General features: G+C 44.5%; 1 protein-coding gene across 1 annotated transcript; it reads left to right on the top strand.

Moving 5' to 3' along the window:
- The first annotated feature begins 472 nt into the window (after positions 1-472).
- On the top strand, positions 473-24624 carry LOC132378233 (sterile alpha motif domain-containing protein 9-like). Its single transcript, XM_059944960.1, has 2 exons — positions 473-620; positions 16322-24624. The coding sequence occupies exons 1-2, from the start codon at positions 596-598 to the stop codon at positions 21217-21219; spliced, it is 4923 nt and encodes a 1640-aa protein (XP_059800943.1). The 5' UTR covers positions 473-595; the 3' UTR covers positions 21220-24624.
- The last annotated feature ends 1716 nt before the right edge of the window (positions 24625-26340 follow it).

Raw genomic sequence — 26340 nt, 5'->3', positions numbered from 1 at the left:
GATTAGGATTGATAGAAAAATTGGATCTGCCATGATGCAATGGTGGAGCAGACTCGATGGGCCAAATGGCCTAATTCTGCTCCTATATGATCTAATAACCGGATAACAAAGTTACCCCTAACGGCCAGTAAATTACCCCTAACAGTCAGTTACCAAATTTACTCCGAACAGCAAGGTACTTAAGTTACGGCTAATGTCAAAGTACTAAAGTTGTCCCTAATGGTCAGGGACTAAAGTCACCGCTAACCGGCGGGTACCAAGCTACACCTAACGGCGAGCTCCGTGGTGAAATAAGTTTTGTGGCCGTCGGACAGAATGCACCGTGAAGTGCTGTACAATAATTCCGACCGATCTTCATGGTATCCGGACATCGGTCCTGTCCTCACGAAGAGAAACTTCCGCGTTTCACAGGCTCTGACGTAAAAGCTGATTCTAAATAAGCAAACTGAGGGAAATCGGAGCGAGAATCGAAACTGAAGGTTGTTTGTGATTCGAGGCCGTCTCGGCGGGACCGTGTCTCCCGGTCCCCGGCAGGGCTTTCATCCCCCGTCCCCGGGTGGTTTTTCCTTGAGCCGGTTTGTCGCGCTGCCCGACGATGCAGAGTACCGGAGAAGGACCAGGTGAGCCCCCCGCCTTGTTTATCTGACTGAGGTTAGCTGAAATGTCTTTCAGTCTCACTTCCTTAGTTATCAAAAACACCGAAAAGATGGGCACGACGAGACGCAGTTGTCAGTGTTAACAACGGTGTGTTATGTATGTATGGCAGGGTGAGAGAGAGAGAGCGAGAGAGATTGTACATTACTGTTCATCCTCTCCCGAGTGGAGATTCAGAATGCGAGAGTGGATAGCAAGAGGAAGAATAAAGGACAGCTGGGGACTACATGGTTCCGGAATATTGTGTGTAGGAGAGAAAGGTGAGGCGGAACAAGTGATAAGGAGGACACACGAACAGAGGGATGGTCTGACGGAACACGGAGTTAAATGTGCAGAAAGAATAAGTAAATTTAGGAAGGACAACAAAATTCTAGGGGAGTATAGCCCGATGGGAGTTCAGGGAGCTGGGTTAAGCACAATAGGCAGCCAATTAAACAGAGAGAGGAGAAATGGGCTAAAAATTCTATATCTGAATGCAGGAAGTGTCAGAAATAAGGCGGATGAGTTTGAAGCTCAGGTGCGAATGGGTAGCTATGATGTTGTTGGGATAACGGAGACATGGCTGCAGGGGGATCAGACCTGGGAAATGAATGTACAAATGTACAAGGGTATACGTGCTATCGTAGGGACAGAAATATTGGCAGAGGGGGTGGGGTGGCCCTGTTGGTGAGGAATGAGATTCAGTCCTTTGCAAGGGGAGACATAGGGTCAGGAGAAGTAGAGTCTGTGTGGATAGAACTGAGGAACAGTAAGGGCAAAAAGACCCTAATGGGTGTTGTCTACAGGCCACCAAACAGTAGCATGGATATTGGGTGCAAGTTGAATAGGGAGTTAACATTGGCATGTGACAAAGGTAATGGAGGATTTCAACATGCAGGTGAACTGGGAGAATCAGGTTGGTGCTGGACCCCAGGATAGGGAATTTGTAGAGTGCCTACGGGATGCATTCTTGGAACAACTTGTACGAGAGTCGACCAGGGACAAGGCTATTCTGGATTTAGTGTTGTGTAATGAACAGGATTTGATAAGCAATCTTGAAGTAAAGGAGCCATTAGGAGGTAGTGACCATAATATGATAAGCTTTTATCTGCAATTTGAGAAGGATAAGGGCAGCTTGGAGGTGTCAGTGTTGCAGTTGAACAAAGGAGACTATGGAGCCATGAGGGAGGAGCTGGCCGAAGTTAACTGGATGGATATCCTAGCAGAAAAGACAGTGGAACAGCAATGGCAGGTATTCTTGGGAATAATGCACAAGGTGCAAAATCAGTTCATCCCCCGGAGAAGGAAGGATTCAAAGGGGGAAAAGGGGCCACAGTGCTTGACTAAGGAAGTCAGAGATTGCATAGCATTAAAAAAAAGGAAGTATGACAGAACTAAGGTGAGTGGGAAGACAGATGATTGGGAAATTTTTAAGGAACAACAGAACTTAACTAAAAAGGCAATATGGGGAGAAAAAATGAAGTACAAACGCAAGCTAGCCATGAATATAAAGGAGGATAGCAAAAGCTTTTTTAGGTATGTGAAGAGACAGAAGATAGTTAAGAACAATGTTGGGCCCTTGAAGAATGAATTGGGTGAAATTGTTATGGGAAACAGAGAAATGGCAGAAGAATTTAATAAGTACTTTAGATCTGTCTTCACTAGGGAAGACACAAGCAATCTCCCAGATGTATGGATGGGCCAAGGACATAGGGTAACAGAGGAAATGAAACAGATTGACTTTAGGAAGGAAACAGTGATGAGTAGACTGATAGGACTGAAGGCTGACAAATCCCCAGGTCCAGATGGTCTGCATCCTAGGGTACTAAAGGAGGTGGCTCTGGAAATTGCGGATGCATTGGTAATCATTTTCCAATGTTCCTTAGATTCAGGATCAGTTCCTGAGGATTGGAGAATGGCTAATGTTATCCGACTTTTTAAGCAAGGAGGCAGGGAGAAAACAGAGAACTATCGTCCTGTCAGCCTAACATCAGTAGTGGGGAAGATGCTAGAGTCCATTATTAAAGATGAAATAGTGGCATATCTAGATAGCAGTGATAGGATTGGGCCAAGCCAGCATGGATTTACCAAGGGTAAATCATGCTTGACTAATCTATTGGAGTATTGAACTATCATCCTGTCAGCCTAACATCAGTAGTGGGGAAGATGCTAGGGTCCATTATTAAAGATGAAATAGTGGCATATCTAGATAGCAGTGATAGGATTGGGCCGAGCCAGCATGGATTTACCAAGAGTAAATCATGCTTGACTAATCTATTGGAGTTTTTCGAGGATGTAACCAGGAAGTTAGACAAGGGAGATCCAGTGGATGTAGTGTACCTCGATTTTCAGAAGGCATTTGATAAGGTCCCACACAGGAGATTGGTGGGTAAAATCAGAGCTCATGGCACTGGGGGGAAGATACTGACATGGATAGAAAACTGGTTGGCAGATAGAAAGCAAAGGGTAGCAGTGAATGGGTGTTTCTCGGAATGGCAGGTGGTGACTAGTGGGGTGCCACAGGGCTCGATATTGGGACCACAGCTGTTTACGATTTACATCAACGATTTAGATGAAGGCATTGAGAATAACATCAGCAAGTTTGCTGATGATACTAAGCTGGGTGGCAATGTGACATGTGATGAGGATGTTAGGAGAAGTCAGGGTGACTTGGGTAGGCTGAGTGAGTGGGCAGATACTTGGCAGATGACATTTAATGTGAATAAGTGTGAGGTTATCCACTTTGGGAGTAAGAACAGGAAGGCAGGTTATTATCTGAACGATGTAGATTTAGGTAAGGGAGAAATACAAAGAGATCTAGGAGTCCTTGTTCATCAGTCACTGAAGGTGAATGAGCAAGTGCAGCAGGCAGTGAAGAAGGCTAATGGAATTTTGGCCTTTATTACAAAGGGAATTGAGTACAAGAGCAAGGAAATCCTTTTGCATTTGTACAAGGCCCTGGTGAGACCACACCTGGAGTATTGTGTACAGTTTTGGTCTCCAGGGTTAAGGAAGGACATCCTGGCTGTAGAGGAAGTGCAGCGTAGATTCACAGGTTAATTCCTGGGATGTCAGGACTGTCTTATGCAGAGAGGTCAGAGAGACTAGGCTTGTACACGCTGGAATTAAGGAGATTGAGAGGGGATCTGATTGAAACATATAAGATTATTAAGGGATTGGACAAGATAGAGGCAGGAAATATGTTCCAGATGCTGGGAGAGTCCAGTACCAGAGGGCATGGTTTGAGAATAAGGGGTAGGTCATTTAGGACAGAGTTAAGGAAAAACTTCTTCTCCCAGAGAGTTGTGGGGGTGTGGAATGCACTGCCTCAAAAGGCAGTGGAGGCCAATTCTCTGGATGCTTTCAAGAAGGAGCAAGATAGGTATCTTATGGATAGGGGAATCAAGGGATATGGGGACAAGGCAGGAACTGGGTATTGATAGTAGACTTTCAGCCATGATCTCAGAATGGCAGTGCAGGCTCAAAGGGCCAAATGGTCTACTTCTGCACCTATTGTCTATTGTCTATTGAGTGTAGGAGTGACAAGATTGTGTGCAGGATGTGGGTCCTTTCCGAAAGGACTGACACCAAATACCCAAGATCAGGCAGCGACGGGACTGAACTTGGTTTAACACTGTAGTTCCATCACTTCCATTGGACCCGGCTTCTCGGCTTTACAGCATGTGCTATATTTTGCTTTCAGTTCCCAAATGGATATGTTTAAGGATGTTTTTAACCCAGTTGTCACATTAAGACCATAAACAATAAAACATAGGAATAGAATTAGGCCATTTAGCCCATCATTTCTGCTCCATCATTACATCATGATTGATTTACTTACACACGAAGAACTAAATTATTATAACACACTACAGCCCCTTGGCCTATGATATTGTGCCAACTTTTAACTTTCTCCAAGATCAATCTAACCCTTCTCCCACATAAACACCCCTCCCCCATTTTCTACCATCCATATGCCTATCTAATAGTCTCTAAAATTGTCCCTAATAAATCTGTCTCTACCCCCACCCCAGCAGGATCACAAACAAGAGAAAATCTGCAGATGCTGGAAATCCGAGCAACACACACAAAACGCTGGAGGACCTCAGCAGGTCAGGCAGTATCTATGGAAAAGAGTACAGGTGATGTTTTGCGTCCTGCCCAAGGGTTTCGGTCCAAAACGTCGATTGTACTGTTTGCCAAGATGCTGCCTGGCCTGCTGAGTTCCTCCGGCATTGTGTGTGTTAACCCTAGCAGGATGTTCTATGCACCCACCACTCAAACCGTCTACAGTGGCGGAGGCTGAGGGGAGATTTGATTCGGGTTTATAAGGTTATGTGAGGCATCAATAGAATAGACAGACAATTTCATTTTCCCAGGGTGGATAGTCAGAGGCTTTTTCCCAGGGCTGAAATGACTAACATGAGAGGGCACATTTTTAAGGTGTTTGGAAGCAGGTACAGAGGAGATGTCAGTGGCAAGTTTTTTACGTAGAGTGGTGAGTGTGTGGAATGGGCTGCCGGTGACAGTGGTGGAGGCGGAACCGATAGGGTCTTTTAAGAGACTTCTGGATAGGTACGTGGAGCTCAGAAAACTAGAGGGCTATGGGTAACCCTAGGTAATTTCTAAGGTAAGGACATGTTTAGCGCAGCTTTGTGGGCCGAAGAGCCTGTATTGTGCTGTAGGTTTTCTATGATTCTATGAAATGTCTAATACCAGCGAGCATGCATTTAAGGTGAAGGGGGGTAATTTCAAAGCAGATGTGAGGAACAAGTTTTTTTACAGAGTGGTGGGGGCCTGGACTGTGCTGCCTGGGGAGGGGGTAGAGGCAGATATGTGAGAGATTAAGAGACCTTTAGATAGGAGCATGGATGTAAGGAAAATGAAAGGATATGGACATCGTGTAGGCAGTAGGGATTAGTCTAATTGCCCATTTGATTGCTAGTTTAATTGGTTCAGCACGACATTATGGGCTGAATGGCCTGTTCCTGTGCTGGACTGTTTACGTTCTAAACCCATGGGCTGGGATTTGCAGGCTCATGCCAAAGTGTTGAGAATATTCAGTGACTTGTTGTCTGAACTTGGCAAATTTGGAGGTTCAGCACTGTAGCTATGCACAATGGAAATCCTGACTTACAAAGCGATTCACTGATAAATTTTGCTGAAATTCTCCAGACTTTATGCTGGGGAATTGCACCTGGATTCACTGTATATTTAGTCCAGGCATAAAATCTAACAACATGCTGATTTATTCCAGCTGGGATAAGAGGCTTCAGATTAAATAATAGTGGGTGGGGTATGTTATGTTTAGGCTACGTCCACACTACACCGCATAATTTTAAATCGCCGGTTTCGCATAAAAATGACAGGCGTCATAAAAACACTATGTGTTTTTAAAAATATCTCTGTCCACATTAAAATGGATATTTCGGTGAATTTCCTCCTACTGCACATGCGCAGGACACATCTACCGAATACAAGCGACATGTTTGGTGTCATGAAAGACTTGGTGCGTGTTCGTTCAGTTACAGACTAGAAAAACAAACGACAGGCGGCTGTTGGCTCTCAAGCAGGAGGACATAAAAGTAAAAAATAAACAAATACTGAAGCGTTTTAAGTATTTTTTATTTTTATATTTTTATTTTATATTTAATATTTTATATCTTAATATTTTAAGTTATATTTGTTTTGGAATGAAGATTATCTTACTTTCTTTAAAAAAAATTAACTTACAATGGTATTAACTTTCCCTGAAAGGCAGTGATTTTTAAAAGCACTTGAAAGTCCCAAGCTGCATTAACAGCTGGCAAAACTGTGGGAGGATGCTTAGACTGTTAGGCTTAGGGGCAGAACCAGGCCATTCAGTCCATCAAAACTGCTCTGCCATATCATCATGGCTGATCCACTTCCCTCTCAACCCAGTTCTCCTATGTTTTGACTAATCAAGAATCTATGATTCTCCACCTTTAATACATCCCGTGACCTGGCCTACACTGTGTGCATTTAAGGCGGAGTTTGATAAATTCTTGATTTGTCAGTTCTCTATTATTTGTTGTCTGTCAATCAGGAGGTGTAGGATGGGGCCTTCAAAACAGCCACCTCTGAGCTCATATCAGGAAGTGCTCGAGGCTCGAGTTATAAGTCAAGATATTGCTGGCTGAAGTGAAGAGAATTTTCTTCAATGTGATAATAAACATGTGGAATTTGCTGCCACAAAATGCTAAAACTATATTTGTCGTGGGGTGAAAACCGTGAGGGTTAATAACCAGTAAACAGGGATGCAGGTTGAGCTAATGTGAGAACAGAGAAGCACAAAGCTTAGAAGTGTAGACATGGAATGCAGCAGCAACAATACCCAATCAAGAACGTGATAATTATGTTACAGTGTGTGCCCTTTGTTATAATAAAAAATTGTACTTATTGTTAGACCTGTGGACAATCATTTTATTCTGTAATCAGGACCTAGTCTGTTACTTCATTAAGTTTTCCAGTAGACCCCTTTCTATTATCCAAATGTAGTTTTACTGGTAATCTCTTCCTCTGAGAATGTAAATTCACACTCAGGTAGATCAGTTTTCGCTGGTCTCCACGTGCACACCAGATTTCAATAAATTGACGGTTACTTTGACAACTCCCTCTGGCCCTTCTGTTTGCTCTCACAAACCCTTTCAGAAGGAGTTGGAGAAATTTCAAAGATCATCACAGAGAATAGGGACAGAACAGGAATATACACTCAGTAGCCACTTTATTAGGTACACTTGTACACCTGCTTATTAATGCAAATAGCTAAAGCAGCCAACCATGTGGTAGCAACTCAATCCACAACAAAGTACAGACGTGGTCAAGACATTTAGTTGTTGTTCAGATTAAACATCAGACTGGTGAAGAAATGCGATGTAAGTGACTTTGACCGTGGAATGATTATTGGTGCCAGATGGGGTGGTTTGAGTATCTCAGAATCTGATGATCTCCTGGGATTTTCACACAGAACAGCCTCTAGAACAGAGGTTCCCAACCTGGAGTTAATGGTAGGGGCCCATGGCATAGAAATGTTGGAAACCCCTGCTCTAGAGTTTACAGAAAATGGTGCAAAAACCAGTCAGCAGCTTTTCTGTGAGAGAAAACATCTTGTTAATGAGAGAGGTCAGGGGAGAATGTCCAGGCTGGCTCAAGTTGACCCGAAGGTGACAGTAACTTAAATAACCACACGTTACAACACTGGTGTGCAAAAGAGCATCTCTGAACAGACAAGATGGATGGGCTACAGCAGCAGAAGACCACATTGGGTTCCACTCCTGTAACAAATAAAGTGTCCACTGAGTGAATGATGAACATTGGACACATTAAACAGTAGAGCAGGTTCACAGGACAAAGGAACCTATCCATTCAGCCTCTTGATATTTCTGCTACTAAAGGTTCACAATCAGATGGCTGCAAAATCAGTGGCTGTGGAAAAAGTAAGCAAAGTGCTTTATAACATTAAGTGGATTTACAAGTCAGAATCAGAATGAGGTTTAATATCACCGGCATATGTCATGAAATTTGTTAATGTTGCGGCAGCAGTTCAATGATATCGGAGAGAAAAGAACACCATGAATAACATTAAGTATGCATATATAAAACGGTTAAATTAAGTAAGAAGTGCAAATACAGAAATAAAAAAGTAGTGAGGTAGTGTTCATGGGTTCAATGTCCATTCAGGAATCAGATGGCAGAGGGGAGAAGCCTTCAGGCTTCTGCATCTCCTACAGTGAGAAGAGGGAACGTCCTGGGTGGTGGGCTGAATGACGGATGCTGCCTTTCTGAGACACCGCTTTTGAAGATCTCCTGGAAACTACAAAACCTAGGGCCCATGACAGAGCTGTCTGTACAACTCTCTGAAGTTTGTTCAATCCTGTGCTGCAGACCCACCCCACACCAGACAGTTGGAATACTCTCCACGGCCGGTTGGAATACTCTCCACGGCCAGTTGGAATGCTCTCCACGGCCGGCTGGAATACTCTCCACGACCAGTTGGAATACTCACAAAGGCCGGTTGGAATGCTCTCCACAGCCAGTTGGAATACTCTCCACGGCCAGTTGGAATGCTCTCCACGGCCGGTTGGAATACTCTCCACGACCAGTTGGAATACTCTCCACGACCAGTTAGAATGCTCTCCACGGCCGGTTGGAATACTCTCCACGACCAGTTGGAATACTCTCCACGACCAGTTAGAATACTCTCCACGGCCGTTTGGAATACTCTCCACAGTCAGTTAGAATGCTCTCCACGGCCAGTTGGAATGCTCTCCACGGCCGGTTGGAATACTCTCCACGACCAGTTGGAATACTCTCCACGACCAGTTAGAATGCTCTCCACGGCCGGTTAGAATACTCTCCACGGCCAGTTGGAATACTCTCCACGACCAGTTAGAATGCTCTCCACGGCCGGTTAGAATACTCTCCACGACCAGTTAGAATGCTCTCCACGGCCGGTTGGAATACTCTCCACGGCCAGTTAGAATACTCTCCACGGCCAGTTGGAATACTCTCCACAACCAGTTAGAATGCTGTCCAAGGCCAGTTGGAATACTCTCCACAGTCAGTTGGAATACTCTCCACGGCCAGTTAGAATACTCTACACGGCCAGTTGGAATACTCTCCACAGCCAGTTAGAATACTCTCCAAGGCCAGTTGGAATACTCTCCAAGGCCAGTTGGAATACTCTCCACGGCCAGTTGGAATACTCTCCACGGCCAGTTAGATTACTCTCCACGGCCAGTTAGAATACTCTCCACGGCCAGTTGGAATACTCTCCACAGCCAGTTGAAATACTCTCCACGGCCGGTTGGAATACTCTCCACAGTCGGTTGGAATACTCTCCACGGCCAGGTAGAATACTCTCCACGGCCAGTTGGAATACTCTCCAGGGCCAGTTAGAATACTCTCCACGGCCAGTTAAAATACTCTCCACGGCCAGTTAGAATGCTCTCTAGGGCCAGTTGGAATACTCTCCACGACCGGATGGAATACTCTCCACAGTCAGTTGGAATGCTCCCGGCGGCCAGTTAGTATACTCTCCACGGCCAGTTAAAATACTCTCCACGGCCAGTTAGAATGCTCTCTAGGGCCAGTTGGAATACTCTCCACGACCGGATGGAATACTCTCCACGGCCGGTTGGAATACTCTCCACGGCCAGTTGGAATACTCTCCACGGCCAGTTAGAATACTCTCCCCGGCCGGTTGGAATACTCTCCCCGGCCGGTTGGAATACCCTCCACGGCCGGTTGGAATACTCTCCACGGCCGGTTAGAATACTCTCCACGGCCGGTTGGAATACTCTCCACGGCCGGTTGGAATACTATCCACGGCCAATTGGAATACTCTCCACGGCCAGTTAGAATGCTCTCCACGGCCAGTTGGAATACTCTCCACGGCCGGTTAGAATACTCTCCACGGCCAGTTGGAATGCTCTCCACGGCCGGTTGGAATACTCTCCACAGCCAGTTGGAATGCTCTCCACGGCCAGTTAGAATGCTCTCCACAGCCAGTTGGAATACTCTCCACGGCCGGTTGGAATACTCTCCACGGCCAGTTGGAATGCTCTCCACGGCCAGTTAGAATACTCTCCACGGCCAGTTGGAATACACTCCAAGCCGGTTGGAATACTCTCCACGGCCGGTTGGAATACTCTCCACGGCCAGTTGGAATACTCTCCACGACCAGTTAGAATACTCTCCAAGGCCAGTTGGAATACTCTCCAAGGCCGGTTGGAATACTCTCCACGGCCAGGTGGAATACTCTCCACGGCCAGTTGGAATACTCTCCAAGGCCAGTTGGAATACTCTCCACGGCTAGTTGGAATACTCTCCACAGCCAGTTAGAATACTCTCCACGGCCAGTTGGAATACTCTCCACGACCAGTTAGAATACTCTCCAAGGCCAGTTGGAATACTCTCCAAGGCCAGTTGGTATACTCTCCACGGCCAGTTGGAATACTCTCCACGGCCAGTTGGAATACTCTCCACGACCAGTTAGAATACTCTCCACGGCCAGTTGGAATACTCTCCACGACCAGTTAGAATACTCTCCAAGGCCAGTTGGAATACTCTCCACGACCAGTTAGAATACTCTCCACGGCCAGTTGGAATACTCTCCATGACCAGTTAGAATACTCTCCACGGCCAGTTGGAATACTCTCCACGACCAGTTAGAATACTCTCCACGGCCAGTTAGAATACTCTCCAAGGCCAGTTGGAATACTCTCCACGACCAGTTAGAATACTCTCCACGGCCAGTTGGAATACTCTCCACGACCAGTTAGAATACTCTCCACGGCCAGTTAGAATACTCTCCAAGGCCAGTTGGAATGCTCTCCACGGCCAGTTAGAATACTCTCCACGGCCAGTTGGAATACACTCCAAGCCGGTTGGAATACTCTCCACGGCCGGTTGGAATACTCTCCACGGCCAGGTGGAATACTCTCCACGGCCAGTTGGAATACTCTCCAAGGCCAGTTGGAATACTCTCCACGGCCAGTTGGAATACTCTCCAAGGCCAGTTGGAATACTCTCCACGGCCAGTTGGAATACTCTCCAAGGCCAGTTGGAATACTCTCCACGGCTAGTTGGAATACTCTCCACAGCCAGTTAGAATACTCTCCACGGCCAGTTGGAATACTCTCCACGACCAGTTAGAATACTCTCCAAGGCCAGTTGGAATACTCTCCAAGGCCAGTTGGTATACTCTCCACGGCCAGTTGGAATACTCTCCACGGCCAGTTGGAATACTCTCCACGACCAGTTAGAATACTCTCCACGGCCAGTTGGAATACTCTCCACGACCAGTTAGAATACTCTCCAAGGCCAGTTGGAATACTCTCCACGACCAGTTAGAATACTCTCCACGGCCAGTTGGAATACTCTCCATGACCAGTTAGAATACTCTCCACGGCCAGTTGGAATACTCTCCACGACCAGTTAGAATACTCTCCACGGCCAGTTAGAATACTCTCCAAGGCCAGTTGGAATACTCTCCACGACCAGTTAGAATACTCTCCACGGCCAGTTGGAATACTCTCCACGACCAGTTAGAATACTCTCCACGGCCAGTTAGAATACTCTCCAAGGCCAGTTGGAATACTCTCCACGACCAGTTAGAATACTCTCCACGGCCAGTTGGAATACTCTCCACGACCAGTTAGAATACTCTCCACGGCCAGTTAGAATACTCTCCAAGGCCAGTTGGAATACTCTCCACGACCAGTTAGAATACTCTCCACGTCCAGTTGGAATACTCTCCAGGACCAGTTAGAATACTCTCGACGGCCAGTTGGAATACTCTCCACGGCCAGTTAGAATGCTCTCGACGGCCAGTTAGAATACTCTCCACGGCGAGTTAGAATACTCTCTAGGGCCAGTTGGAATGCCATCCAGGGCCAATTAGAATGCTCTCGACGGCCAGTTAGAATACTCTCCACGGCCAGTTAAAATACTCTCCACGGCCAGTTGGAATGCTATCCAGGGCCAGTTAGAATGATCTCCACGGCCAGTTAGAATACTCTCCACGACCGGTTGGAATACTCTCCACGGCCGGTTAGAATACTCTCCACGGCCGGTTAGAATACTCACCACGGCCGGTTAGAATACTCTCCACGGCCGGTTGGAATGCTCTCCACGGCCAGTTGGAATACTCTCCACAGCCGGTTGGAATACTCTCCACGGCCAGTTAGAATACTCTCCACGGCCAGTTAGAATACTCTCCCCGGCCAGTTAGAATACTCTCCCCGGCCGGTTGGAATACTCTCCACGGCCAGTTGGAATACTCTACACGGCCAGTTAGAATACTCTCCACAGCCAGTTGGAATACTCTCCACGGCCAGTTGGAATACTCTCCACGGCCAGTTGGAATTCTCTCCACGGCCAGTTAGAATACTCTCCACAGCGAGTTAGAATACTCTCCTCAGCCAGTTGGAATACGCTCCACAGCCAGTTGGAATACTCTCCACGGCCAGTTGGAATACTCTCCACGACCAGTTGGAATACTCTCCACGGCCGGTTAGAATACTCTCCACGGCGAGTTGGAATGCTGTCCATGGCCAGTTGGAATACTCTCCACGGCCTGTTGGAATACTCTCCACAGCCAGTTAGAATACTCTCCACGGCACATCCGTAGAAATCTGCCTATTTGGTTATATACCAAATTCCTCAAACTCCTAATACAATACAGCTGCTGTCTTGCCTTCCTTATAGCTGCAACGATATGTTGGGTCCAGGTTAGGTTATATAACAATCAGTTCTTTGTTCTTATTGACATTGGCCAATGTTGCTGCTGCAACACCACTTAGCCAGCTGGTATATTCCACTCCTTACGCCCTCTCATCACCACCTGAGGTTCTGCCAGAATGGTTGTATTATCAGCACATTTGTAGATGGCATTTGAGCTATGCCTAGCCACACAGTCATGGGTGTAGGGAGAGCGGGCTAAGCACACACCCCTGAGGTGCACCAGTGTTGACTGTCAATGAGTTAAGACCATAAGGCCATAAGACATAGCAGCAGAGTTAGGCTATTTGGCCCATTGAGTCTGCTCTGCCATATCATCATGGCTGATCCTTTTTTTTTCTCCTCCTCCTCAACCCCAGTTCCCGGCCTTCTCCCCGTATCCTTTGATGCCATGTCCAATCAGGAATCTATCAATCTCTATCTTAAGTACACCCAACGACCTGGCCTCCACAACTGCAGGTGGCAACAAATTCCACAAATTCACCACCCTTTGACAAAAGAAATTTCTCTGCATCCCTGAAAGGATGCTGCTCTATCCTGAGGCTGTGCCCTTGTCCTAGACTCTCCCACCATGGGAAACGTACAATTAAGGTTGTAGATACCTTTAATTGTATTAAATCTTGTGTGTTTAGAGCAGTGGGTGAGGCATACATCCCTGAGCTGCACCAGTGTTGTTTGTCAGGAAGTTGGAGATAGCTTTAATTGTTTTAAATATAATAGACCATGTTTCTAATATTTAATGATTGTTTTCTAACACAAACATGTAAATATAAGAGATACTGAAATGTCTTAAAGGAGATAAGTCACCTGGACCAGATGGACCTCTGACTACTTCTCAGCTCTGAGAGAGGTTGCTGAAGAGATAACGGATGCATTGGTCATATCCCTTGATTCTCCAACCAATCAGGACTATCAATTTTTCCACCAGTCTGTGACAGAGCATTCTAAAGATTCACCGCTCTTCCGCTAAACAATATTCCTCCTTACCTCTGCTCTAAAAGGTTGCCCTTCAATTTTGAGGCTATGCCCCCTGGTTCTGGATACCCCCCAGAGTGATCATCCTCGCCACATCCACCCTATCTAGTTCTTTCAACTAGATTTCAATGAGATTTCCATACATTCTTCTAAGTTCCAGTGAGTACAAGCCCAAAGCTGCCAAACACGCCACAAAACTTAACCCATTCTTTCCCAAAATCATCCTCGTGAACCTCCTCTGGACTCTCTCCAACGACAACACATCCTTTGAGATATGGGGCCCAAAACTGTTGACAATACACCGAGTGCAGCCTGACTAGTGTCTTATAAAGACTCAGCATTATCTCCTTGATTTTATATTCTATTCCCCTTGAAGTAAATACAAACCTTGCATTTGCCTTCTTTACCACAGACTCAACCTGTAAACTAACCTTCTGAGAGTTTTGCATGAGGACTCCTAAGTCCCTCTGCACCTCTGATGTTTGAACCTTCTCCTCATTTAGCTAATAGTCTGCACTATTGTTCCTTTTACCAAAATGCATTATCATACATTTCCCAACACTATATTCCATGTCATTTTTTGTCCATTCTTCTAATTTTTCTAAGTCCTACTGCAATCATATTGTTTCCTCAGCGCTACCTACCCTCCCACCTGTCTTTGCATTGTAAAACATAGGAGCAGAATTAGGCCATTCAACCCATTGAGTCTGCTCCACTATGGCTGTGCCCAGATTCCACAACCTCATACACCTGCTTTCTTGCCATGTGCTTTAATACCCTGCCCAATTAGGAAACGATCAACTTCTGTCTTAAGTATACGGACTCGGCCTCCACTGCAGTTTGTGGCAGAGCATTCCACAGATTCACTACTGTCTGGCAAAAAAAACCTTACCTCTGTTCTAAAAGGTCGCCCCTCAATTTTGAGGCTGTGCCCAATAGTTCTGAATACCCCTACCACAGGAAACATCCTCTCCATATCCACCCTATCTAGTCTTTTCAACATTCGTTGGTTTCAATGAGATCCCCCCACATTTTTTCTAAATTCCAGTGAGTACAGGCCCAAAGCTGCCAAACGCTCCTCATATGTTAACCCCTTCATTCCTTGTGAACCTCCTTTGGACTCTCTCCAATGACAACACATCCCTTCTGAAAAATGGGGCCCAAAACAGTTGACAATACCCCAAGTGCAGCCTGATTATTGTCTTATAAAGGCTCAGCATTATCTCCTTGCTTTTATATTCTATTCCCCTTGAACTAAATGCCAACATTGCATTTGCCTTCTTTACCAGACTCAACCTGTAAATTAACCTTCTGGGAGTCTTGCACGAGGACTCCTAAGTCCCTCTTCACCTCTGATGTTTGAACCTTCTCCCCATTTAGATAACAGTCCACACTATTGTTCCTTTTACCAAAATGCATTATCATGCATTTCCCAACACTGTATTCCATCTGCCACTTTTTTGCCCAGTTTTCCAATTAGTTGAAAACCTGTTGCAATTGCATTGCTTCCTCAGCACTACCTACACCTCCACCTGTCTTTGTATCATCAACAAAGCCATTAATTCTATTATCTAAATCGTTGACAAACAATGTGAAAAGCAGTGTTCCAATACTGACCCCTGAGGAACACCACTAGTCACTGGCAGACAACCAGAAAAGGCCCCCTTCAATCCCCCTCACTACCTCCTGCCTGTCAGCCATTCCTCTATCCATTCCAGTATCTTTCTTGTAACACCACAGGATTTTAAGTAGCCTTGTGTGTGGCACCTTATCAAACACTGAAAATCCAAGTAAATGACATCCACTGCCTCTCCTTTGCTAACCCTGCTTTCTCGAAGAATTCCAACAGATTTGTCAGGCAACATTTCCCTTGACAGAAACCATTCTGACTTTGACTTATTTTATCATTTGTCTCCAAGTACTCTGAAACATTGTCCTTAATAATAGACTCCAGCACTTTCCCAACCACTGAGGTTAGGCTAACTGGCCTATAATTTCCTTTCTTTTGCCTTCACTTCTCAAAGAGTGGAGTGACATTTGCAATTTTCCAGTCCCCTGAGACCATACCAGAATCAAGTGATTCTTGAAAGATCATGACCAATGCATCCATTATCTCTTCAGCAACTTTTCTCAGAGCTCTGGGATGTAGTCCATCTGGTCTAGGTGACTTATTCCCCTTAAGACATTTCAGTTGCCTAGCACTTTTCCTTTGTAATAGCGATGACACTCACTCCTGCTCCCTGACACTCACGAACCTCTGACATATACCTAGTGTCTTCCGCAGTAAAGACTGAAGCAAAGTATTTGCATTAGCAAGCAGGTGTACAGGTGTACCTAATAAAGTGGCCACTGAGTGTATGTCAATGTATTCATGACAAATAGTAAAGTTGATGCAAAAAGTTTAACGTGTTCAACATAAATAATTTGACAAATTGTGATTCCATTAAAGGTGAAGAAGCAAAGATGAACAAATCCTGCCGTTTACCCACTGACTTAACTGAATGGACCAAAGAGCATGTGAAATCCTGGGTGACTGGTGGGCTGAAACTGGATCAACAGTGTGGTGAGATATTGTACAATGAAGATGTTACTGGAGTGGTATTGGAAGGACTTACTAAAGCAGACATAAATGGAATGGGCATAAAGACTGGACCAGCAGCTCTGATAATAAATAAGCGTGATGAATTCATCAAACGTTCAAAGAGTTCCACAAAGCAAACAACTGCTGAAAGATCCCATTGCAAAGGATCAAATGCTTCGGATTCTGAAGCACCTGAGTTACACAATGCAGAAGATCAGAGGAGTAAATCGGCTTCCTCGGATCTCAACAAGAACCCCTCAACACAGAAACACAGTACAAAGAGAAGGACAGGAGATCAAGTCACACAACCCAACTCAAGCCCCACAAAGTCAGAGGAAAGTGAGACAAACGGACAAGAGACCATTGTTGCTGTTGCAAAGACAGAGTCCACCTCAGAATCTGAGGCAAGAAAAAACAAACAGCAGTTTGAAGAAAATGCCTCAAAACCAAGATGCGAGCCATATCCATTTGACCAGCACCACATAGGTTCAAGGTATATACAGAACTATGTCCTTCCTCCCGAAACAGGACCCTCCAATCTACTAGACCCAGTGCATGAGTTTAAGCTTTTTAATGTCCCTGAGAATGAAACGAGGGCAGACGTGATAGAAGATATGATGAAGAAGTTCAGTAATGAAGTTTTCAGGTTCTCAGCAGCATGTCTTAACAGCAGAACAAATGGGACCATCCATTTTGGGGTAGGAGACACAAAAAGTGGATACAAACATGGAGAGATTATTGGTGTGTTTCTGGAGGACACTGGCAAGTATGTTGATTGTTTGTGTAACAGCTTTTCTACTTACTTTGATGAGGAAGATGTTGCAGATGCAAAACTCTGCATTCGACCGCCCCGATTCGTGGAGGTTTTGAACTCAGATCAAACACTGTCACAAAGATTTGTAATTGAAGTTGACATTGTGCCAAGCTCTGACATTTGTGACTCTAAGTTGTATTATATCCACCTGCTGAATAAAAAGGGCAAGAAGTGGATGAAGGCTAAGGAGAAGCAGTTGTTCATACGTGATGGAACCAGTTCCAGAGATATTCTGGGAAATCAAAACATCATAGATAGAGATGCAGAGCACAAAAGATTTCTCACTGAGACTTTAGAGGGCTTGGTCAAGATGCGACGAAAGGCTGAATTAAAACCACGAAGAGTGACAAAGACACAAGAAGGATACAATCTGACCCGGATGATTACAGGTGGCTCAGACATGATTGACTCTTCTGATTACCTGTGGTACATTTTGGTGACGAATAAAGCGCAGCAGAATCAAATTCAACATTTAGAGTTCCTGAACGAATTGAACTGGTTTTGTGTGTTGGAATTTGACCCTGAGTCTGTAAGCAGTGGGCTATGTCATTCTTTTCATAAAGAGAGAACAGCAAATCTTCACTTCCCGGGACAGTTCCAGGATATTGGTACATCAATTATTGAAAACATTGAGAAATTAAAATTGTACAAACAACCAAGCTGGATATTCTGCAATGGAAGATCAGATTTTGAAGGCCAAGAATACAAGCCACTGCAACCCAAGCAGTGGTATAAAGAACGAGCTGCTGATGTCAGGAGGCTGGTTTCATTCCTGTGCCGACCAGACATCATGCCTAAAGGGAAATTTCTGGTAGTGTTTTTGCTGCTGGCTAAAGTAGATGATCAGAGAGATCCCCTTCTTGAAACCTTCTGTTCATTTTACCAGGAACTGGGAGGGGTCGAAGACATCATGTGCATCTGTGGAAATGAGCAGACTTTCTTGCGTTGGAAGGATCTTATGCAATGCAGGTGTGATTCAGAGGAAGTTACCCGGAGATGTGTTTCTGCATTAAGCCTGGCAGAAGTCAATGACACTATTCTGAAGATAAAATCAGTCACTCGGTCCACAAGGCGATTCTTGCCCTCAGCATCTTCCTCATCTATTGTTCTTAAGAAGAAAGATGAGGAATTTATGACAGCACTTGAAATTTTGTGCGAAAATGAATGCGAGGATACTGACATAGAAAAGGATCAAAATAAGTTTAAGGAATTTCAAAAATCCAAGGATGAACAGTTTTACAGAGGTGGTAAAGCATCATGGTGGAATTTTTACTTTTCCACAAAAGTTCCCTTTATTAAACGGCAAGGCTACGACCATCTTGTTGAGTTAATTAATGTAAAATCATCTTCTGCAACGTGTGCGATTATCAGTTTGTTTCATCATCCAGGCTGTGGTGGGACAACTTTGGCCATGCATGTTTTATGGGATTTAAGGAAAAAGTTTAGATGTGCTGTGTTGAGGAGCAATAAAGAAGATTCCTTAGAAATTGGAAGACAAATTGTTGAGTTGGTGACCTATGGGACTTCCTGTCATCCTGTCATAGTTTTGGTAGATGACTTTGAAGAATTTGAAAATGTTCGTGTGTTACAGAACTCAATTCAAAATGCTGTTGCTGAGAAAGGACTCCAATTTGATACACCATTGGTAATTATTTTGAACTGCATGAGGTCACAGGATCCAGTCAGGAGTTCAAAGATGATGGTGTTGGAAAGTATTGTGTTGAAGCATCAACTGACTGATGCTGAGCAGCATTCATTTGAGTCAAAACTTAAGGAAATTGAAGAGCAACACACAAAACCTGAAGATTTCTACTCATTCATGATCATGAAGAGTAATTTTGATAAAAAGTACATTGAAAATGTAGTCCATAATTTATTGAAGGATTTGGATATTGCAAGCAAGCAAGCACAGCTGATCTCATTCCTAGCTTTACTGAACTGGTATGTTAAAGATTCCTCCATATCAGTTTCAAAATGTGAAGAATTCTTGGGATTAGGACAAGTGAGAACTACATTTTGGGGTCCTGAGAAGCTTGAAGACTTAATAGGCCCTTACAATGCTCTGCTTATCCGCATGGAAGTGGAAGAGTATGGGAGGTACCAGGGAATTCGGATCATCCATCCACTGATTGCAAGTGGCTGCCTAGAAGAACTTAAACAATCTTACAATCTTCTCAAGAGTGACATTGTCTTGGCACTTCTCACTGATAACATTTTTCTCCGATGTGGTATTGGAAGAGAAAAACTCCTACAAGACATGTACAGTATGTTACTTACCAGACAGCGGAAGGAACACGGAGATGAGGCCAATACTCTGTTCTCTCCTTTAATTGAAGCAGTACAGAATGAGGAAGGAAGTGATAAAGTCATAAATATTTTGATTGATGCTTCAAACAAGTTTGACCAAAATCCTTTCATTTCACAGGCCTTGGCAAGACACTTCTATCTGGTTAGAAAAGATTTTGATTCAGCACTCACATGGGCTTTAAAGGCTAAAGATTGGGCAAAAGACAATTCCTACATAAGAGATACACTGGGTCAAGTTTTCAAAAGCAAATTAAAATACAAGTTGGAGTCGGTTGAACTTGACAAAACAACGGTGGTGACTCCCACCCAACTGAAGGAGTTCCTGGATCTTGCACAATCTGCATCAGAAGCTTTCAAACAATCACAGCAACTGACAGAACAGAAAGAAGTAAGAGCTGACTGGCATGAATGGAGGACCAGATCAAAACCTGACGTGTACAATACCTCTGGATATCTGGGAGAGATTGAAGTTGCTCTGTACGTTATAGATATTGTCAGAATGGTCCCTTTCTTCAGTGAGAAGGAAGAAATAAATGCAGAGGATTTAGCATCTTTCCTGTCAGGTAACATGAATCTTCAGCATATTGAAAAGACAAATAATATTGATGAAGAATTGTGTTTAATACTTGATGAATATAATCGATATCTCATTAATATTAAAACATCCATGAAGACAGCTTTTGACTTCTTTGAAGACTACTTTGTCCATTTCAAAACAAAGAACATTGAGAGAGAAGCTGCTGAAGTTAAGGTTCGCAGAAAAGTTTCAGATTGTTTTAATAAATACTGCAGAGTATTTTGTCAGTCACAGAAAGAAACTATCTCAGCAAAGAAAATGAATCCAAAACTCAGCCTATCATTAGAGTTGGAGGAACACAAGAAGTTCTTGGAGCTCCACAAAGCAGACCGGTTTGCCAGTTTGCTTGAGTTCCTGACAAATAGTTCTGAAACTGGGGATAAAGTGGAAAAAATTGTCAATAGTTACCAATTTATCCTCAAGAATAAAACAGCAAGATTACCTAAGCAGAAACAGAACTTTATCTTGGCCAACATTGTGCTTAACTGTGTTAAAGCAAAGTCAAAGAACATTGAATCTTACGCTAAACTTCGAGATCTTTTGAAGGAAGTGCTGCGTGATGTGGAGTTCAACTGTGGTTACGTTGAACCGTATTTCTTGGGTTCCCTGTTATTCTGGCCAACAAAAGGAAATGAAACTGAAGAAGATTGCAGACTTCTTCTGAAATGCATAACAGCAATCCGTCAGTCATTCAGAGGGTGCTACAGACGAATGAGTCATTCCAAACATCCTGTTGCACACTTCTATCTCTGCAAAGAACAAGGTTTGAGGAGATTCGCACACAAAGCAAAAATTGATCAAATTTTTGGAAAGGTGCCAAACCTCAATTCCTTATGGCAATCTGGAGAAATCTGGAAGGAAAATGAAGTCAAAAGACTTCTTGTCCGCATGAAGGGCAGAACAGGGGGGGATAACAAGGTGTACGCAGAGTTTGGCAGTGTCAAAATTCCTGTGAGACCAGTATATTTGGGCAAGCTGAGAAGTGGTCTAAGCATTGAGAATGTATCCTTCTACTTGGGGTTCTCTATGGATGGACCAATTGCATATGACATTGAGACTACAATTTAAGTGTTACAGATATGGGCTCTGAGGTAACACTGATACACAGCTTTGTACATAACTTTCCATCAGATTTCAAAATAGAACACAGACAGAAATTTACAGAACAACACCGGGCCTTCAGACTATGATATTGTGCCAACCTTCTAAGACCCTAAGACATAGGAGCAGAATTAGACCATTCAGCCCATTGAGTCTGCTCCCCCATTCCATCATGGCTGATCCCAGATCCCACTCAACCCCATACACCTGCCCTCTCGCCGTATTCTGTGATGCCCTGACCAATCAGGAAACTATCAACTTCTGCCTTAAATATACCCACAAACTTGGCCTCCACCGCAGTCTGTGGCAGAGCATTCCACAGATTCACTACTCTCTGGCTAAAAAAAAATTCCACCTTATCTCTGTTCTAAAAGGTCAGCCCTCAATTTTGAGGCTGTGCCCTCAAGTTCTGGATACCCCCAGCATGGGAAACATCCTCTCCACATCCACCTTATCTAGTCCTTTCAACACTCAGTAGTTTTCAATGAGATCCCCCACATCTTTCTAAATTCCAGTGAGTACAGGCCCAAAGCTGCCAAACACGCCACATGTGTTAACCCCTTCATTCCCAGAATCATCCTTGTGAGCCTCCCTGGGCTCTCTCCAATGACAACACTTCCTTTCTGAGATATGGAGCCCAAAACTCCAAGTGCAGTCTGACTAGTGGCTTATAAAGGCTCAGCATTATCTCCTGGCTGAGCCTGCTCTGAAGTCAATCTAACCTCTCCCTCCTGCACAATCCTCTATTTTTCTATCATCCATGCCTACCTAAAAGTTTTTTATATGCCTCTAATGTATCTGCCTCTACCACCACCACATTCCACACCTACCACTCTCTGTGTAAAGAAACTTACTTTTGATACCTTCCCCCATACTTTCCTCCAAACTCTTAAAATTATGCCCCTTGTATTTACCATTTCCACCCCAGCAAGAACTCTCTGGCTGCTCACACAATCTATTCCTTTTACCATCTTATACCTTACATCTATACCTTATATCTTACACCTGTATCAAGTCACACTCATCCTCCTCCTCTCCAAAGAGAAAAGCTCTAACTCGCTCAAACTATCCTGATCAGACTTGCTCTCTAACCCAGGCAGCATCTGCGCCCTCTTTAAAGCTACCACATCTTTCCTATAATGAGGCAAGTAGAAATAAACACAATACTCGAAGTCCGCTCTAGCCAGGGTCTTTTGTAATTTATTTTAGGGTCATAAGACCATCTTATGAAGGGGCTGAGCTACCACAGCCATCCATGGCAATGAATTCCACAAAATCATCACCCTCTGCCTAAAGAAAATCTTCCTCCTGTCTTCTAAAGAGATGTCCTTCTATTCAGAGGCTGTGCCCTCTGGTCCTAGACTCATCCACTATAGAAAATGCCCTCTTCACATACTCTCTATCTAGGTCTTTAAATATTTGATAGTTTTCAATGAGATCCTCCCTCATTCTTCCAAACTCCAGGGAGTACAAGCCCAGAGTCATCAAACGCTCCTCAGACTTAACACTCTCAGTCATTGGGTCAGTGTCATAAACCTCCTCTGGACCCTCTCCAGTACCAACATCCTTCCTTTGATAAGGGGCCCAAAACTGCTCACAATACTCCAAGTACAATGATGATCACTCATCTCTTCAGATCACTTCAGGTTTTAAAGAGAAAAAGCATTTGACAAATATGTGTACATCTCTTTACCACTTCATCTAATGCAAAGCCCAAAATATTAGCCTGTATTTTCAGCATCTGTATTTTATTTCCTCGATTCTGTTTTGTTAATTCTACTCTTTGTTAAATACCAGCAGAATAATCCTCTGCTTCAGTGAGATTTTCTGAGCAGCATTACCCTTTTTTATTGACAGTGGAAGGCATTCTTCAAGTTCCAAAGCACAAAGCATCAAGGCTAACTACGTTTACATGGCACGCAGGCTCCAATATCGAATTGGGGATTACAGGTGCCCCCCGCTTTACAAACATTCACTTTACGCCACCTCGCTTTTACAAAAGACCTACATTGGTAACCTGTTTTTGCATTACAAGAGGATTTTCGCTTTTACAAAAATTTTTCCCATATAAATTAATGGTTCTTTGCTTAATGCCATTTCGGCTTAAGAAAGGTTTCATAGGAACGCTCCACCTTTGGTAAGGGGGGTGGGGAACACCTGTACCAGTAACCTGTTTTGGTTCTTTAAGGCTGTCATAGCCGGGGTGGGGATAAATTCCCACTATCTATTAAATGTTCCCAATGGTGTGCGTCTCAAATAGCCTCTGACAACCAAGTCCAGCTCCTCACCCTTCACACGTGGCCTAGCTATTGAGCCCGGCGGCATTGTTTTGATTGATAGTAGGAGGGGCAAAAGCAGGTTACGAGTGCCTTCAAACCGGTTGATTTGGCAAAGTGGGCTCATCAGCCGCGGTTGGCAGCTCATCTAGGAGAAGGAAAACTCTGATCTCAAACGTGCACTGCCTTGCAGCTGTACCCACTCGTGGGAAAGGCTTCAGGATTAAATCCAGAAGAAAGTTCCAGAGCTGGAGTTCCTAAGACAGTCCTACATTGAGTTCAGACAACTGCTACGATACCACCGGTGCCAAACACTGTCGATCTCTGGTGTTCCTTTGGATTCACCAGCTGTGTGGAGATGAGGTCTGTTACATGGACAGCAGCTTGCTCTCCATATCGTATTGCCCTGGTTTACATATCATGTAGACAGCTGAGACGCAGTACCTATGGTTAACCCGGACCAATGGAGGTCCCAGTAATATCAGCCTGACTTAAAGCCTGCATTGGGCTCCCAGTGCACAATTACTTTGACTAATTTCTGTGGTAGGAAGAGCTTGTGGGGTCAGAATCAGGTTTAATATCACTGATGAATGTCATGAACCTTGCACAGTAAAATGCATAAACATTCTGTTGCAATAAGAAATGCAAAAAGAAGGGACAATAATGAGTAAATGTTCATGGGTTCAAGGACCATTGAGAAATCTGATGGCAGCGGAGAAGTGTTTCCTGAATGATTGAGTGTGGGTCCTCAGGTTCCGGTACCTCCTCCCTGATGGTAGCAATGAGAAGAGTTGGACTCACCCTCCTCCCTGTCCCTACTGTCATGAGCAGATTCTTCCCAATGCCCTGTTTTCCACCATAAGAAATCATCCTGTTCAGTGCTCCTGGTGCTAAAATTCTGCCACTGCATATTTGGTGAATGCTGGGACCAAGATGTATCTAAAGAACTTTGTGCACAATCCAGTACTTTTGTAGAGACGATATTATCTGCCTCTATTCCTGATATTTCGAATATACTTTTGATAACTTCTTTTATAAACAAAGCTTATGCAACTTATTGGACTCTGTGATTTGTCTTTTTAATAAATGCATTATTTGCAAAGGTGGTGTTTGTTTTTTTTTCTTTCTCATAGAGTCACAGAGCACTATTGCACAGAAACAGGCCCTTCAACCCTTCTAGTCCATGCCAAACTATAATTCTGCCTCATTCCATCAGCCTGCACCTGGACCATAGCCCTCCCTACCCCTCCCATCCATGTACCTATCCGGATTTGTGTGAAATGCTGAAATCAAACTCACATCCACCATTTCCACTGGCAGCTCGTTCCACACTCACACCACCCTCTGAGTGAAGACATTCCCCGTCAGGTTCCCCTTAAATATTTCACATTTCGTGTTTTTGTTGTATAAAATAACCAGAAGCTATTTCCAGCTGCTACCTTCTTATTTTAAGATCAAAGTCAAACATATCAGGAGTTGAACTGTGCCTGATCATTTACTAGGAACATGAACAGAAGAGGCAATTTCACTTGGGTTTGCAGCTGAAGATTAAAAAGGCAGCACTTCATGGCAGTTTTTGGAGTTGGACTGTGCCCAATCAGTGAACAGGATTCATTAGGGCGTACAAAACTACGGCAAGGACAAACGGAACGGCCATTGTGTGAGCGGGCCGTGTTGAAGTGGCTTTGTCTCTGGGCGAGGTAAATATCTGGTAAGTTTCTCCATTATTGTTTGTACCTCATCTGTTGGGGTATAGTTAGTCAGTGAGAATGGCCCCAGGGCACAGTTAGTTAATGAGAATAGCCCCAGGGCACAGTTAGTTCAGTAAGAATTGCCCCAGGGTACAGTCAGTTAAAATGGCCCAGGGGTACAGTTATTTCAGTGAGAATGGTCCCAGAGCACAGTTAGTCAATGAGAATAGCCCCAGGGTACAGTTAGTTCAGTAAGAATTGCCCCAGGGTACAGTCAGTGAGAATGGCCCCAGGGCACAGTTAGTTCAGTAAGAATTGCCCCAGGGTACAGTCAGTTAAAATGGCCCAGGGGTACAGTTATTTCAGTGAGAATGGTCCCAGGGCACAGTTAGTCAATGAGAATAGCCCCAGGACACAGTTAGTGAGAATGGCCCCAGAGTACAGTTAGTTCAGTAAGAATTGCCCCAGGGTACAGTCAGTGAAAATGGCCCCAGGGCACAGTTAGTCAGTGAGAATGGCCCCAGGGTACAGTCAGTTCAGTAAGAATTGCCCCAGGGTACAGTCAGTGAAAATGGCCCCAGGGCACAGTTAGTCAATGAGAATAGCCCCAGGGCACAGTTAGTTCAGAAAGAATTGCCCCAGGGTACAGTCAGTGAAAATGGCCCCAGGGCACAGTTAGTGTGGTGAGAATGGCCCCAGGGTACAGTCAGTGAAAATGGCCCCAGGGCACAGTTAGTTCAGTAAGAATTGCCCCAGGGCACAGTTAGTTCAGTAAGAATTGCCCCAGGGTACAGTCAGTGAAAATGGCCCCAGGGCACAGTTAGTTCAGTAAGAATTGCCCCAGGGTACAGTCAGTGAAAATGGCCCCAGGGCACAGTTAATGAGAATGGCCCCAGGGTACAGTCAGTGAAAATGGTCCCAGGGCACAGTTAGTTCAGTAAGAATTGCCCCAGGGTACAGTCAGTGAAAATGGCCCCAGGGCACAGTTAGTTCAATGAGAATGGCCCCAGGGCACAGTTAGTGAGAATGGCCCCAGAGTACAGTTAGTCAGTGAGAATGGCCCCAGGGCACAGTTAGTGAGAATGGACCCAGAGTACAGTTAGTGAAAATGGCCCTAGGGC

The sequence above is a fragment of the Hypanus sabinus genome, chromosome 20 (assembly GCF_030144855.1).
Source record: "Hypanus sabinus isolate sHypSab1 chromosome 20, sHypSab1.hap1, whole genome shotgun sequence".
Lineage (NCBI taxonomy): Eukaryota > Metazoa > Chordata > Chondrichthyes > Myliobatiformes > Dasyatidae > Hypanus > Hypanus sabinus.
The sequence above is the reverse complement of the archived record's forward strand: the minus strand, read 5'-3'. Positions and strand labels throughout refer to the sequence as shown.